General features: G+C 50.5%; 1 protein-coding gene across 6 annotated transcripts in view; it reads left to right on the forward strand.

The window, feature by feature from the left end:
* The first annotated feature begins 11717 nt into the window (after positions 1 to 11717).
* LOC120049576 (calcium/calmodulin-dependent protein kinase type II delta chain-like) overlaps positions 11718 to 16802 on the forward strand; it is a 107692-nt gene continuing 102607 nt past the window's right edge. For 2 of the 6 annotated variants that reach the window (XM_038995856.1, XM_038995857.1), the window contains exon 1: positions 11724 to 12021. In XM_038995856.1, coding sequence (XP_038851784.1) covers positions 11960 to 12021 — 62 coding nt within the window. In that variant the 5' untranslated portion in view covers positions 11724 to 11959. Of the gene's footprint in view, positions 12022 to 16802 lie in introns of all 6 variants that reach the window. The other 4 variants (XM_038995862.1, XM_038995863.1, XM_038995861.1 and 1 more) reach the window with 3 other exon arrangements.

Here is a 16802-nt window from a genome sequence, read left to right on the forward strand (position 1 = left end):
TCTCCCCTAGGTATTATGCACTGCCAGTCACCTCTGACATGTAAATAAATAGGATGTTTGACGGACTCTCCCTTTTTATTCTGTAACAAATTATTCTGATCTCATCCTCCTAATATGGTCAGAGTCTGGCCATAGCCTGACATTCTCCTAATATGGTCAGAGTCTGGCCATAGCCTGACATTCTCCTAATATGGTCAGAGTCTGGCCATAGCCTGACATTCTCCTAATATGGTCAGAGTCTGGCCATAGCCTGACATTCTCCTAATATGGTCAGAGTCTGGCCATAGCCTGACATTCTCCTAATATGGTCAGAGTCTGGCCATAGCAAGACATTCTCCTACTATGGTCAGAGTCTGGCCATAGCCTGACATTCTCCTAATATGGTCAGAGTCTGGCCATAGCCTGACATTCTCCTAATATGGTCAGAGTCCGGTCATAGCCTGACATTATCCTCGTATGGTCAGAGTCTGGCCATAGCCTGACATTCTCCTAATATGGTCAGAGTCTGGCCATAGCCTGACATTCTCCTAATATGGTCAGAGTCCGTCCATAGCCTGACATTATCCTCATATGGTCAGAGTCTGGCCATAGCCTGACATTCTCCTAATATGGTCAGAGTCTGGCCATAGCCTGACATTCTCCTAATATGGTCAGAGTCTGGCCATAGCCTGACATTCTCCTAATATGGTCAGAGTCCGGCCATAGCCTGACATTATCCTCGTATGGTCAGAGTCTGACCATAGCCTGACATTCTACTAATATGGTCAGAGTCTGGCCATAGCCTGACATTCTCCTAATATGGTCAGAGTCCGGCCATAGCCTGACATTATCCTCGTATGGTCAGAGTCTGACCATAGCCTGACATTATCCTCGTATGGTCAGAGTTCGGCCATAGCCTGACATTCTCCTAATATGGTCAGAGTCTGGCCATAGCCTGACATTCTCCTAATATGGTCAGAGTCTGGCCATAGCCTGACATTCTCCTAATATGGTCAGAGTCCGGTCATAGCCTGACATTATCCTCGTATGGTCAGAGTCTGGCCATAGACTGACATTCTCCTAATATGGTCAGAGTCTGGCCATAGCCTGACATTCTCCTAATATGGTCAGAGTCCGTCCATAGCCTGACATTATCCTCATATGGTCAGAGTCTGGCCATAGCCTGACATTCTCCTAATATGGTCAGAGTCTGGCCATAGCCTGACATTCTCCTAATATGGTCAGAGTCTGGCCATAGCCTGACATTCTCCTAATATGGTCAGAGTCCGGTCATAGCCTGACATTCTCCTCGTATGGTCAGAGTCTGGCCATAGCCTGACATTCTCCTCGTATGGTCAGAGTCTGGCCATAGCCTGACATTATCCTCGTATGGTCAGAGTCCGGCCATAGCCTGACATTCTCCTCGTATGGTTAGGGTCTGGCCATAGCCTGACATTCTCCTCGTATGGTCAGAGTCTGGCCATAGCCTGACATTATCCTCGTATGGTCGGAGTCCGGCCATAGCCTGACATTCTCCTCGTATGGTCAGAGTCTGGCCATAGCCTGACATTATCCTCGTATGGTTAGGGTCTGGCCATAGCCTGACATTCTCCTCGTATGGTCAGAGTCTGACCATAGCCTGACATTATCCTCGTATGGTCAGAGTCTGACCATAGCCTGACATTCTCCTAATATGGTCAGAGTCTGGCCATAGCCTGACGTTCTCCTAATATGGTCAGAGTCCGGCCATAGCCTGACATTATCCTCGTATGGTCAGAGTCTGGCCATAGCCTGACATTATCCTCGTATGGTCAGAGTCCGGCCATAGCCTGACATTCTCCTAATATGGCCAGAGTCTGGCCATAGCCTGACATTATCCTCGTATGGTCGGAGTCCGGCCATAGCCTGACATTCTCCTCGTATGGTCAGAGTCTGGCCATAGCCTGACATTCTCCTCGTATGGTTAGGGTCTGGCCATAGCCTGACATTCTCCTCGTATGGTCAGAGTCTGACCATAGCCTGACATTATCCTCGTATGGTTAGAGTCTGACCATAGCCTGACATTCTCCTAATATGGTCAGTCTGGCCATAGCCTGACGTTCTCCTAATATGGTCAGAGTCCGGCCATAGCCTGACATTATCCTCGTATGGTCAGAGTCTGGCCATAGCCTGACATTCTCCTAATATGGCCAGAGTCTGGCCATAGCCTGACATTCTCCTAATATGGTCAGAGTCTGGCCATAGCCTGACATTCTCCTAATATGGTCAGAGTCTGGCCATAGCCTGACATTCTCCTAATATGGTCAGAGTCCGGCCATAGCCTGACATTATCCTCGTATGGTCAGAGTCTGGCCATAGCCTGACATTCTCCTCGTATGGTCAGAGTCTGGCCATAGCCTGACATTCTCCTCGTATGGTTAGGGTCTGGCCATAGCCTGACATTCTCCTCGTATGGTCAGAGTCTGGCCATAGCCTGACATTCTCCTCGTATGGTCAGAGTCTGACCATAGCCTGACATTATCCTCGTATGGTCAGAGTCTGGCCATAGCCTGACATTATCCTCGTATGGTCAGAGTCCGGCCATAGCCTGACATTCTTCTCGTATGGTCAGAGTCTGGCCATAGCCTGACATTATCCTCGTATGGTCGGAGTCCGGCCATAGCCTGACATTCTCCTCGTATGGTCAGAGTCTGGCCATAGCCTGACATTCTCCTCGTATGGTTAGGGTCTGGCCATAGCCTGACATTCTCCTCGTATGGTCAGAATCTGACCATAGCCTGACATTATCCTCGTATGGTCAGAGTCTGACCATAGCCTGACATTCTCCTAATATGGTCAGAGTCTGGCCATAGCCTGACGTTCTCCTAATATGGTCAGAGTCCGGCCATAGCCTGACATTATCCTCGTATGGTCAGAGTCTGGCCATAGCCTGACATTATCCTCGTATGGTCAGACTCCGGCCATAGCCTGACATTCTCCTAATATGGCCGGAGTCTGGCCATAGCCTGACATTATCCTCGTATGGTCGGAGTCCGGCCATAGCCTGACATTATCCTCGTATGGTCGGAGTCCGGCCATAGCCTAACATTCTCCTCGTATGGTCAGAGTCTGGCCATAGCCTGACATTCTCCTCGTATGGTTAGGGTCTGGCCATAGCCTGACATTCTCCTCGTATGGTCAGAGTCTGACCATAGCCTGACATTATCCTCATATGGTCAGAGTCTGACCATAGCCTGACATTCTCCTAATATGGTCAGAGTCTGGCCATAGCCTGACGTTCTCCTAATATGGTCAGAGTCCGGCCATAGCCTGACATTATCCTCGTATGGTCAGAGTCTGGCCATAGCCTGACATTCTCCTAATATGGCCAGAGTCTGGCCATAGCCTGACATTCTCCTAATATGGTCAGAGTCTGGCCATAGCCTGACATTCTCCTAATATGGTCAGAGTCTGGCCATAGCCTGACATTCTCCTCGTATGGTCAGAGTCCGGCCATAGCCTGACATTCTCCTAATATGGCCAGAGTCTGGCCATAGCCTGACATTCTCCTAATATGGTCAGAGTCTGGCCATAGCCTGACATTCTCCTAATATGGTCAGAGTCTGGCCATAGCCTGACATTCTCCTAATATGGTCAGAGTCCGGCCATAGCCTGACATTATCCTCGTATGATCTGAGTCTGGCCATAGCCTGACATTATCCTCGTATGGTCAGAGTCTGGCCATAGCCTGACATTCTCCTCGTATGGTCAGAGTCTGGCCATAGCCTGACATTCTCCTCGTATGGTTAGGGTCTGGCCATAGCCTGACATTCTCCTCGTATGGTTAGGGTCTGACCATAGCCTGACATTCTCCTAATATGGTCAGAGTCTGGCCATAGCCTGACATTCTCCTAATATGGTCAGAGTCCGGCCATAGCCTGACATTATCCTCGTATGGTCAGAGTCTGGCCATAGCCTGACATTCTCCTCGTATGGTCAGAGTCTGACCATAGCCTGACATTATCCTCGTATGGTCAGAGTCTGACCATAGCCTGACATTCTCCTAATATGGTCAGAGTCTGGCCATAGCCTGACATTCTCCTAATATGGTCAGAGTCCGGCCATAGCCTGACATTCTCCTCGTATGGTTAGGGTCTGGCCATAGCCTGACATTCTCCTCGTATGGTTAGGGTCTGGCCATAGCCTGACATTCTCCTCGTATGGTCAGAGTCTGGCCATAGCCTGACATTCTCCTCGTATGGTCAGAGTCTGACCATAGCCTGACATTATCCTCGTATGGTCAGAGTCTGGCCATAGCCTGACATTATCCTCGTATGGTCAGAGTCCGGCCATAGCCTGACATTCTTCTCGTATGGTCAGAGTCTGGCCATAGCCTGACATTATCCTCGTATGGTCGGAGTCCGGCCATAGCCTGACATTCTCCTCGTATGGTCAGAGTCTGGCCATAGCCTGACATTCTCCTCGTATGGTTAGGGTCTGGCCATAGCCTGACATTCTCCTCGTATGGTCAGAATCTGACCATAGCCTGACATTATCCTCGTATGGTCAGAGTCTGACCATAGCCTGACATTCTCCTAATATGGTCAGAGTCTGGCCATAGCCTGACGTTCTCCTAATATGGTCAGAGTCCGGCCATAGCCTGACATTATCCTCGTATGGTCAGAGTCTGGCCATAGCCTGACATTATCCTCGTATGGTCAGACTCCGGCCATAGCCTGACATTCTCCTAATATGGCCGGAGTCTGGCCATAGCCTGACATTATCCTCGTATGGTCGGAGTCCGGCCATAGCCTGACATTATCCTCGTATGGTCGGAGTCCGGCCATAGCCTGACATTCTCCTCGTATGGTCAGAGTCTGGCCATAGCCTGACATTCTCCTCGTATGGTTAGGGTCTGGCCATAGCCTGACATTCTCCTCGTATGGTCAGAGTCTGACCATAGCCTGACATTCTCCTAATATGGTCAGAGTCTGGCCATAGCCTGACGTTCTCCTAATATGGTCAAAGTCCGGCCATAGCCTGACATTATCCTCGTATGGTCAGAGTCTGGCCATAGCCTGACATTCTCCTAATATGGCCAGAGTCTGGCCATAGCCTGACATTCTCCTAATATGGTCAGAGTCTGGCCATAGCCTGACATTCTCCTAATATGGTCAGAGTCTGGCCATAGCCTGACATTCTCCTCGTATGGTCAGAGTCCGGCCATAGCCTGACATTCTCCTAATATGGCCAGAGTCTGGCCATAGCCTGACATTCTCCTAATATGGTCAGAGTCTGGCCATAGCCTGACATTCTCCTAATATGGTCAGAGTCTGGCCATAGCCTGACATTCTCCTAATATGGTCAGAGTCCGGCCATAGCCTGACATTATCCTCGTATGATCAGAGTCTGGCCATAGCCTGACATTATCCTCGTATGGTCAGAGTCTGGCCATAGCCTGACATTCTCCTCGTATGGTCAGAGTCTGGCCATAGCCTGACATTCTCCTCGTATGGTTAGGGTCTGGCCATAGCCTGACATTCTCCTCGTATGGTTAGGGTCTGACCATAGCCTGACATTCTCCTAATATGGTCAGAGTCTGGCCATAGCCTGACATTCTCCTAATATGGTCAGAGTCCGGCCATAGCCTGACATTATCCTCGTATGGTCAGAGTCTGGCCATAGCCTGACATTCTCCTCGTATGGTCAGAGTCTGACCATAGCCTGACATTATCCTCGTATGGTCAGAGTCTGACCATAGCCTGACATTCTCCTAATATGGTCAGAGTCTGGCCATAGCCTGACATTCTCCTAATATGGTCAGAGTCCGGCCATAGCCTGACATTCTCCTCGTATGGTTAGGGTCTGGCCATAGCCTGACATTCTCCTCGTATGGTCAGAGTCTGACCATAGCCTGACATTATCCTCGTATGGTCAGAGTCTGACCATAGCCTGACATTCTCCTAATATGGTCAGAGTCTGGCCATAGCCTGACATTCTCCTAATGTGGTCAGAGTCTGGCCATAGCCTGACATCCTCCTAATATGGTCAGAGTCCGGCCATAGCCTGACATTATCCTCGTATGGTCAGACTCTGGCCATAGCCTGACATTCTCCTCGTATGGTCAGAGTCTGGCCATAGCCTGACATTCTCCTCATATGGTTAGGGTCTGGCCATAGCCTGACATTCTCCTCGTATGGTCAGAGTCTGACCATAGCCTGACATTCTCCTCGTATGGTCAGAGTCTGGCCATAGCCTGACATTCTCCTCGTATGGTCAGAGTCTGACCATAGCCTGACATTATCCTCGTATGGTCAGAGTCTGACCATAGCCTGACATTCTCCTAATATGGTCAGAGTCCGGCCATAGCCTGACATTCTCCTCGTATGGTCAGAGTCTGGCCATAGCCTGACATTCTCCTCGTATGGTTAGGGTCTGGCCATAGCCTGACATTCTCCTCGTATGGTTAGGGTCTGGCCATAGCCTGACATTTTGATCATTTTAATCTGTGTATGTGTTAGTTCACTGGGCATGAAAGTTAATGTGGTCAGTATTGGTCAGTTGTGGTCACACAGGACATGACCATCATCAGGCAATAAATGGAGCAGTGATGTCTAGACTGAGCAGTGAGACATGGAGCAGGGCAAAGTGCATGCACCGTCCTTAAATTCCCACAAGAGGGCGGTGTGAGTCCAGAAATCAGTAGGCTAGTGTAGTGGTTCGCAAATTTTTGGGGTTACTGTACCACCAACTGAATTATGCTCTAACCGGATTATCCTTGAAGTACCCCCTCATGTGCATTTGGTCTCATGAGTCTTCTCAAGTACCCCCTGTGGATAGGCCAAGTACCAGGGGTCCTAGTACTCCTGGGTGGGAACCACTGGGCTAGTACACAGACACCTCAGTTATTCCAAATATAGAACATTGTCATGGGTGATGGAGCTGATGCAAATATGGTAAGAAATATGAATGGAATTCTGGGTAATAATCGAATGTCGCCTGTATGACTATAATCGCTATCATATGATGGGACAGAAGTGATACTATTTCTAAAAATTTGACAGAGCAGAACAATATGCGTTTAGTCTAGTGCAAAGGGGTAGGCAACCCTGGTCCTGGAGGGGTAGGCAACCCTGGTCCTGGAGGGGTAGGCAACCCCGGTTCTGGAGGGGTAGGCAACCCCGGTCCTGGAGGGGTAGGCAACCCTGGTCCTGGAGGGGTAGGCAACCCTGGTCCTGGAGGGGTAGGCAACCCTGGTCCTGGAGGGGTAGACAACCCTGGTCCTGGAGGGGTAGACAGCCCCGGTTCTGGAGGGGTAGGCAACCCCGGTCCTGGAGGGGTAGACAGCCCTGGTCCTGGAGGGGTAGGCAGCCCTGGTCCTGGAGGGGTAGGCAACCCTGGTCCTGGAGGGGTCCGCAGCCCTGGTCCTGGAGGGGTAGGCAACCCTGGTCCTGGAGGGGTAGGCAACCCTGGTCCTGGAGGGGTCCGCAGCCCTGGTCCTGGAGGGGTAGGCAACCCTGGTCCTGGAGGGGTAGGCAACCCCGGTCCTGGAGGGGTCCGCAACCCTGGTCCTGGAGGGGTAGACAGCCCTGGTCCTGGAGGGGTAGGCAACCCTGGTCCTGGAGGGGTAGGCAACCCTGGTCCTGGAGGGGTAGACAGCCCTGGTCCTGGAGGGGTCCGCAACCCAGGTCCTGGAGGGGTAGGCAACCCTGGTCCTGGAGGGGTAGACAACCCCGGTCCTGGAGGTGTAGACAGCCCTGGTCCTGGAGGGGTAGGCAACCCTGGTCCTGGAGGGGTAGGCAACCCCGGTCCTGGAGGGGTAGACAGCCCCGGTTCTGGAGGGGTAGGCAACCCCGGTCCTGGAGGGGTAGACAGCCCTGGTCCTGGAGGGGTAGGCAGCCCTGGTCCTGGAGGGGTAGGCAACCCTGGTCCTGGAGGGGTAGGCAACCCCGGTCCTGGAGGGGTAGGCAGCCCTGGTCCTGGAGGGGTAGGCAACCCTGGTCCTGGAGGGGTCCGCAGCCCTGGTCCTGGAGGGGTAGGCAACCCTGGTCCTGGAGGGGTAGGCAACCCTGGTCCTGGAGGGGTCCGCAGCCCTGGTCCTGGAGGGGTAGGCAACCCTGGTCCTGGAGGGGTAGGCAACCCCGGTCCTGGAGGGGTCCGCAACCCTGGTCCTGGAGGGGTAGACAGCCCTGGTCCTGGAGGGGTAGGCAACCCTGGTCCTGGAGGGGTAGGCAACCCTGGTCCTGGAGGGGTAGACAGCCCTGGTCCTGGAGGGGTCCGCAACCCTGGTCCTGGAGGGGTAGGCAACCCTGGTCTTGGAGGGGTAGACAACCCCGGTCCTGGAGGGGTAGACAGCCCTGGTCCTGGAGGGGTAGGCAACCCTGGTCCTGGAGGGGTAGGCAACCCCGGTCCTGGAGGGGTAGACAACCCCGGTCCTGGAGGGGTAGGCAACCCTGGTCCTGGAGGGGTAGGCAACCCCGGTCCTGGAGGGGTAGGCAACCCTGGTCCTGGAGGGGTAGACAGCCCTGGTCCTGGAGGGGTAAGCAACCCCGGTACTGGAGGGGTAAGCAACCCCGGTACTGGAGGGGTAGGCAACCCTGGTCCTGGAGGGGTAGGCAACCCTGGTCCTGGAGGGGTAGGCAGCCCTGGTCCTGGAGGGGTAGGCAACCCCGGTCCTGGAGGGGTAGGCAACCCCGGTCCTGGAGGGGTAGGCAACCCTGGTCCTGGAGGGGTAGGCAACCCTGGTTCTGGAGGGGTAGGTAACCCCGGTCCTGGAGGGGTAGGCAACCCCGGTCCTGGAGGGGTAGGCAACCCTGGTCCTGGAGGGGTAGGCAACCCCGGTCCTGGAGGGGTAGGCAACCCTGGTCCTGGAGGGGTAGGCAACCCTGGTCCTGGAGGGGTAGGCAGCCCTGGTCCTGGAGGGGTAGGCAACCCCGGTCCTGGAGGGGTAGGCAACCCCGGTCCTGGAGGGGTAGGCAACCCTGGTCCTGGAGGGGTAGGCAACCCTGGTCCTGGAGGGGTAGGCAACCCTGGTTCTGGAGGGGTAGGCAACCCTGGTCCTGGAGGGGTCCGCAGCCCTGGTCCTGGAGGGGTAGGCAACCCTGGTCCTGGAGGGGTAGGCAACCCCGGTCCTGGAGGGGTAGGCAACCCTGGTCCTGGAGGGGTAGGCAACCCCGGTCCTGGAGGGGTAGGCAACCCTGGTCCTGGAGGGGTAGGCAACCCCGGTCCTGGAGGGGTAGGCAACCCCGGTCCTGGAGGGGTAGGCAACCCCGGTCCTGGAGGGGTAGACAGCCCTGGTCCTGGAGGGGTAGGCAACCCCGGTCCTGGAGGGGTAGGCAACCCTGGTCCTGGAGGGGTAGGCAACCCCGGTCCTGGAGGGGTAGGCAACCCTGGTCCTGGAGGGGTAGGCAACCCCGGTCCTGGAGGGGTAGGCAACCCTGGTCCTGGAGGGGTAGGCAACCCCGGTCCTGGAGGGGTAGACAGCCCTGGTCCTGGAGGGGTAGACAGCCCTGGTCCTGGAGGGGTAGGCAACCCTGGTCCTGGAGGGGTAGGCAACCCTGGTCCTGGAGGGGTAGGCAACCCTGGTCCTGGAGGGGTAGACAGCCCTGGTCCTGGAGGGGTAGGCAACCCTGTTCCTGGAGGGGTAGGCAACCCCGGTCCTGGAGGGGTAGACAGCCCTGGTCCTGGAGGGGTAGGCAACCCTGGTCCTGGAGGGGTAGACAGCCCTGGTCCTGGAGGGGTAGACAGCCCTGGTCCTGGAGGGGTAGGCAACCCTGGTCCTGGAGGGGTAGGCAGCCCTGGTCCTGGAGGGGTAGACAGCCCTGGTCCTGGAGGGGTAGACAGCCCTGGTCCTGGAGGGGTAGGCAGCCCTGGTCCTGGAGGGGTAGGCAACCCTGGTCCTGGAGGGGTAGGCAGCCCCGGTCCTGGAGGGGTAGGCAACCCTGGTCCTGGAGGGGTAGACAGCCCTGGTCCTGGAGGGGTAGGCAACCCTGTTCCTGGAGGGGTAGGCAACCCTGGTCCTGGAGGGGTAGACAGCCCCGGTCCTGGAGGGGTAGGCAACCCTGGTCCTGGAGGGGTAGACAGCCCTGGTCCTGGAGGGGTAGGCAACCCTGTTCCTGGAGGGGTAGGCAACCCCGGTCCTGGAGGGGTAGGCAACCCTGTTCCTGGAGGGGTAGAGTCTTTAAGTGCCTTTTGGCAAACTCCAAGTGGGCTGTCATGTGCCTTTTACTGAGGATTGTGGCATCCGTCTGGCCACTCTACCATAAAGGCCTGATTGGTGGAGCGCTGCAGAGATGGTTGTCTTTCTTGAAGGTTCTCCCATCTCCACAGAGGAACTCTGGAGCTCTGTCAAAATGACCATCGGGTTCTTGGTCACCTTCCTGACCAAGGCCCTTCTCCCCTAATTGCTCAGTTTTGCAGGGTGGCCAGCTCTAGGAAGAGCCTTGGTGGTTCCAAACTTCTTCCATTTAAGAATGATGGAGGCCACTCTGTTCTTAGAACCTTCAATGTTGCAGCAATTTTTTGGTACCCTTCCCAGATCCATTCCTTGACACAATCCTGTCTCTACGGACAATTCTTTTGACCTCATGCCTTGGTTTTTGCTCTGATTATTGACAGTAGTTGACAGTTTTTGCACTGTCAACTATTGGACCTTATATAGACAGGTGTGTGCCTTTCCAAATCATGTCCAATCAATTGAATTTACCACAGTTTGACTCCAATCAAGTTGTAGAAACATCTCAATGATGATCAATAGAAACGGGATGCACCTGAGCTCAATTTCGAGTCTCATAGCAAAGGGTCTGAATACATATGTAAATAAGGTATTTCTGTTTTTATTTTTAATAAAAGTGCAACATCTTCTAAAAATAATGTTTTTCTTTGTCATTATGGGTTATTGTGTGTAGATTGATGAGGGGGAAAAAAATATTTGATCCATTTTAGAATAAGGCTGTAACGTAACAAGATGTGGAAAAAGGGAAGGGGTGTAAATGCTTTCCGAATGCACTATAGGCTACAGCAGGGTTGATTTTATTTATAGGTTTTCTGATTTGAAAAAAATATTGTAAAGCCCGCTTGCCTGCTACCCAAATTATTGTGCTCTACTCTGAAATCAACCTATAGCATTTATTTATTGAGGGGGGACATTAAATACTAAAACACCAGCAAACCAGCTCCAATTGATTTTAATTTGGGAAATACTATGTTCCAAAGTATTCCCACACATAAGAGATATGTGATCATATAGAAGGAAGTAAGGTCTGAAATTATTGTTTTAGTCAAATATTATATCCGTTTGGGCTTCATGAGGCCAATTTGCAGTCTACAAAATATTTGTAATTATGTTCCGACCCCTGACCATCCACTCAAGAAAAAAAGGCCCGCGGCTGAATTTTGTTGATGATCCCTGGGCTACAGTCGTTGATAAATGTAGGCCTTTTTACAGTGAGGGTCCGTGACATTGACTGTAAAGGGTCCGTGGTTACAGCTAGGGGGAGGCGTTGTACTCCACAGTTTTCAAAATCAGGAAGCGCTCGATAGAAAAAGTATCGCACTCAAAGCGAAGTGTAGACAGGCACAAATAATAGAAGGGACGCGTCCTCTGCCCAAGCGTTGCTGACGTTTGCCAAACCTTTCAACGTCTGGATAGGTATTTTAAGTTTAACTAACCACATCATATGTTATAGCGATCTGCCAGTCGATGACACAGTCGATGATGTCGCACGCAACCATTGGTTAATGCATGTAACTTCTGCGCAGGGGAACGCGACCCGAGTATCGACGTCCTTGATAACCCGTGAACTCCGTGCCAAGAACAATTCCTGGATTCGGAAACTGACCAGGAAAAGTAAAAAGAAGATTTGCAGTTCATTTTTATTCTGTGAATTTATTTGATCGTTTCAGAGGAGACAAGTATCACTTTGAAACGTTGGAGACTGTGAGGTTTAAAGTCCCGACCGAAAGAGACAGTCTTCCCTCTCCTCTGCACGCGTCGTTTGCCATGGCTTTGACAACCTGTACCAGATTTACCGACGAGTTTAATCTCTACGAAGAGCTGGGAAAGTAAGTATTTACAATGTTTTTGTTATTTCTCTCCAATACATATCTGCATTGGATTATGTTTAGCTACTGGTGCTCTAAACGGGTGGTTATTCTTTATTACCTGTTACCTGTGTGTGGTGCACAGAAACCGTACCCGTTGTATTCAAACCATACGTTTGGTCTTCAAATGTATATTTCCTAACTTTTCATTCCAAAACCGTCGTTGCGTTTGTTTTGGTATCTTTACTGAATGTTTACGTAGTATTTCAATTGCTCTTGACATAATTTTCGTCTAACAAGTCACCGCCCTTTTAGTGGAACAACAACTGTATTGGGGCGGTAATTTCCTAGTGGTGAGCTGTCGTAAATGGTAGTGTCTAAGTTTATGGAGAAATCCCTTGTTTTCCCAGCTGTGATGTCATTCCTTGCTCACAGCAAAATGAAATTGACATAAATGTGACTTATTGATCCACTGATTGCTATTGCCAAGCGGCCAGCGCACATGCCCATTCCGACCATATGGTATTATTGGGTCTATTTTATCATCATAAACCAAATAATAAATGCCATCGTTTTAGCATGTAAACGCATCGATATGAGTGATGGGTTTTAAATGCATAGTAGAGCGAAAGGTTACCGCGTTAAATGTTTTTAAAAGCAGTACTAAGCCCGGGTGACTGAGAAGAATCCCTTGGCATTGCTGACAGTAGCCTGCTCTACTTTACCAGCAAAGCAAGGGCGGCTTTGGGGACAATTAGGTCACTTCTACTTACGCGGTCTTCAGTGCTTTTTCCAGCGTGAGGCTGCATCTTCTAGCCTAGGCCTACTCTCCACTGTGGTCCACCGAGCATGGGCCTCTCACAGCCATCCCCATCTGAGTTTGACTACTAAAACTTGAATTAATGTGTACACCACTGACGCAAAGAAACGAAATATAGATGCATGTTTTCAGTATATCCCTATTTCTTTTGAGTTGTATGCATCAGGTTAAATACAGCAATTAGGTTTTGAAATCAACCTCTCCATACCCAACTAGCAATGAGGAATCGACCCTCTTCCGGGGGGCCGGAACTGATTGAATCGGCCCGGAATCAAAATTAATGACTGTCCAGAATTGGCCGTTTCCGGGCCGTTTCCGTCTACCAGAATTCAGCCGACTTTTCCGGCATCTTACCAGAAGCGGCCCGATATTACTATTATACGTTATACGTACAAATTATACCCATTCACAAAAAACATTTTGTGTCCAGAGGAAACACCATACACCTGGTGACCGTGCATGCGCCTGGCCAGCCACAGGAGTCACTACAGCGCGATGGGACAAGGATATCCCTGCCGGCCATACCCTTCCCTAACTCGGACGACGCTGGGCTGTGCGTCGCCTCATCGGTCTCCCGGTCACGGCCGGCATTGGTCTCGAACCAGCATCTGTAGCAACACGATGCAGTGTCTTAGACCGCTGCGCCACTTGGGAGGCTACATCCACAACGTTTTTAATGCTTATCAGTTGTCTTGCACAAAGTATCAAAATACTACGCAGGACTCTTAAAGAATTTCATTTAAGAGAAAATATGGAAAAATAAATAATGAAATATTAATTATATAAAGCAGCCTGTGTAATCATCTGCCAGAATAGCCCCAATCGGCCTGAGCCCCAAGTAATACATTTGGGACAGATAACTCGCACCGGAATCGGCCCGAGCTCAATCCCCGCATCCTAGCCATAAGTAATACTGCCGAAGGCGGCCCAGACTCGTGACCACATGACGTCTGCCGAGTCTGACTAGGCGGAGTGCCCAGACTCTCAGCTGGAATTGGCCCAGATCCATTGAGCTAGCTGGGTATGTATTCATGTCCCCCACGTGCACTAGCTAGTAGGCTGTTATAGAGAGAAATGGTAACAGTGTAAATATGGATAGCTTCGACCGAAGTAGTTGTATGGAAAGCGAATCAGCTAATTTGGCAGATTTGTTGACACTCAAGAACGTTTTGCGCGGCAGATTGGGCTCCACCACAAGTAGATAATGACCAGTGTTGTATCGGCCTGCCTGCCGACTTGCTTCCTACTGGGTATCGCGGTCGTGTTATTTGTGTAAAACTAACAGTCAAATATGTTGATGACACAAGTTTACTGGAGAACTGAGACGAAGTAGAGACTCTGGACAGGGTGGATATTCGTATAATAAAAAGCAGTTTTATTCAGAGGTAAAGATATCTGATACAAACATGCATGGACTCGTTCATTCAGCTCGTAAGGAACCTGCAGACAGAGCCCAGATAACAGAAATACATAGTCATTTTATACAGGACAGAAAGTAGGTTGAGTCTGGTAGATCTGGTTTTCTGGTTGGTCCTGATCAGGTTGTTGTCTTCTCAGATTGGTCCGGATGAGCTGTGCGTCATCCTTCTGAGTCTTGTATCAAAAGTTCTTTGTTACCAAATGTTCAGCTAAAACAGGAGATTTAGGTGTGTGCGCAGATGTTCCTATCTAATCGGTGTTTATGAAAGGTTTACGTCAGCCCTCTGTCCTTGGTTATGTGTGTGTCTCATTATTTCGTGAAATGCAGACCCAAGCACTCTTTTCTTATCAGTGTTTATGGAAGGTCTGTGCCAGCCCTCTGTCCTTGGGTGTGTGAGAAACCCTGCTTAGAAAGAAGTTAGTTATAACAATGTAATAGCAATATGCTTGTGTTATTTACAATGGTATTTCTTACAAATACGACTGAGTGGCTTAAAAACATAAATCCAAACTCTTACGGTGTGTTAGCTCAATGTACGGTAGTTGCGTGGTAAGAAACTGAAGAAAAATAACACACTCAATCAAAACCGTCTTATCTATAGCAGAGCGCTTTCGACACACCCACTCCTTTCCTGCATATATTATAATGACATTTTGGACTTCAGTTAGTTTTTTTTTTGCCTGTTCGGGCACATTTTTTTTCTGGAGGCAAACTGAAGTTCTACGCCCCTTTGTCGGTGATTGGTCAACAGAAGGGATTCTTCATAAAGTCTGTCGGTCAATAAGAGGACCCATTTTCATGCCAATTTTTTCATTGATAAATACTGCACCAAACATTTTAGTTAAATGTAAAATTGCGTGACTAAGATCTCTTGAGTTATCTTAGATTAATTCAGACTATTTTGAGGAAGTGTATACTGGCTATGGCGTCTCAAAATGGACAAACAGCACTATTCCTCGTTTTTAAAGCGAAGGTCTTTTTTTAAGGTAGTATGCAAGCACACTCGGCTAGCCGAGCTGGGCTAGGCGCCAGCCGAACTGCAGCATGCTGGCGACTTATCTGCGATGGTTCGTTGGGAAAATAAAAGGCATTTTAGGATAAACGCCAAAAATAAGGTCTGTGGTAAACACAGGCTTAGGAGATCTTATACATTTTGTTCAATAATAATCTTCAAATACAATTTTATTGGTCACATACACATGGTTAACAGATGTTATTGTGAGCGTAGCAAAATGCTTGTGCTTCTAGTTCCGACAGCGCAGCAGTATCTAACATGTACGGTAATCTAACAATTCCCCAACAACTACACAACAACTACCTAATACACACACATCTAAAGGGATGGAATATGAATACATAAATATATGGATGAGCAATGACAGAGCGGAATTTGCAAGATGGTATAAAATACAGTATATACATATGCGATGAATAATGCAAGATATGTGAACATTATTAAAGTGACTAGTGATCCATTTATTAAAGTGGCCAATGATTTCAAGTCTGTATGTAGGCAGTGATGTGCTAGTGATGGCTATTTAACAGTCTGATGGCCTTGAGATAGCTGTTTTTCAGCTCTAGGTCCCAGCTTTGATGCACCTGTACTGACCTCGCCTTCTGGATGGTAGCGGGGTGAACAGACAGTGGTCCGGGTGATTGTTGTCCTTGATGATCTTTTTATCCTTCCTGTGACATCAAGGGCTGTAGGTGTCCTGGAGGGCAGGTAGTTTGCCCCCGGTGATGCGTTGTGCAGACCGCACCACCCTCTGGAGAGCCTTGCGGTGCAGTAGCCATACCAGGCGGTCATACAGCCCGACCGGATGCTCTCAATTGTGCATCTATAAAAGTTTGAGGGTTTTAGGCGACGAGGCACATTTCTTCAGCCTCCTGAGGTTGAAGAGGCGCTGTTGCGCCTTCTTCACCACACTGTTTGTGTGGATGGACCATTTCAATGTGTCCGTGATGTGTACACCGAGGAACTTAACTTTCCACCTTCTCCACTGCTGTCCCGTCAATGTGGATAGGGGGGTGCTCCCTCTGCTGTTTCCTGAAGTCCTCGATCATCTCCTTTTGTTGACGTTGAGTGAGAGGTTGTTTTCTTGACACCACACTCCGAGTGCCCTCACCTCCTCCCTGTAGGCTGTCTTGTTGTTGGTAATCAAGCCTACTACTGTTGTTGTCTGCAAACTTGATGATTGAGTTGGAGGCGTGCATGGCCATGCAGTCATGGGGGAACAGGGAGTACAGTAGGGGGCTGCGCACGCACCCCTGTGGGGCCCCAGTGTTGAGGATCAGCGAAGTGGAGCTGTTTTCTACCTTCACCACCTGGGGGCGGCCCGTCAGTAAGTGCAGGACCCAATTGCACAGGGCGGGGTTGAGACCCAGGGCCTCAAGCTTAATGATGAGCTTGGAGGGTACTATGGTGTAGAATGCTGAGCTATAGTCAATGAACAGCATTCTTACATAGGTATTCCTCTCGTTCAGATGGATAGGGCAGTGTGATGGCGATTGCATCGTCTGTGGACCTATTGGGGCGGTAGGCAAATTTGAAGTGGGTCTAGG

This window comes from Salvelinus namaycush, chromosome 6 (assembly GCF_016432855.1).
Source record: "Salvelinus namaycush isolate Seneca chromosome 6, SaNama_1.0, whole genome shotgun sequence".
NCBI classification, from domain to species: Eukaryota; Metazoa; Chordata; class Actinopteri; order Salmoniformes; family Salmonidae; genus Salvelinus; species Salvelinus namaycush.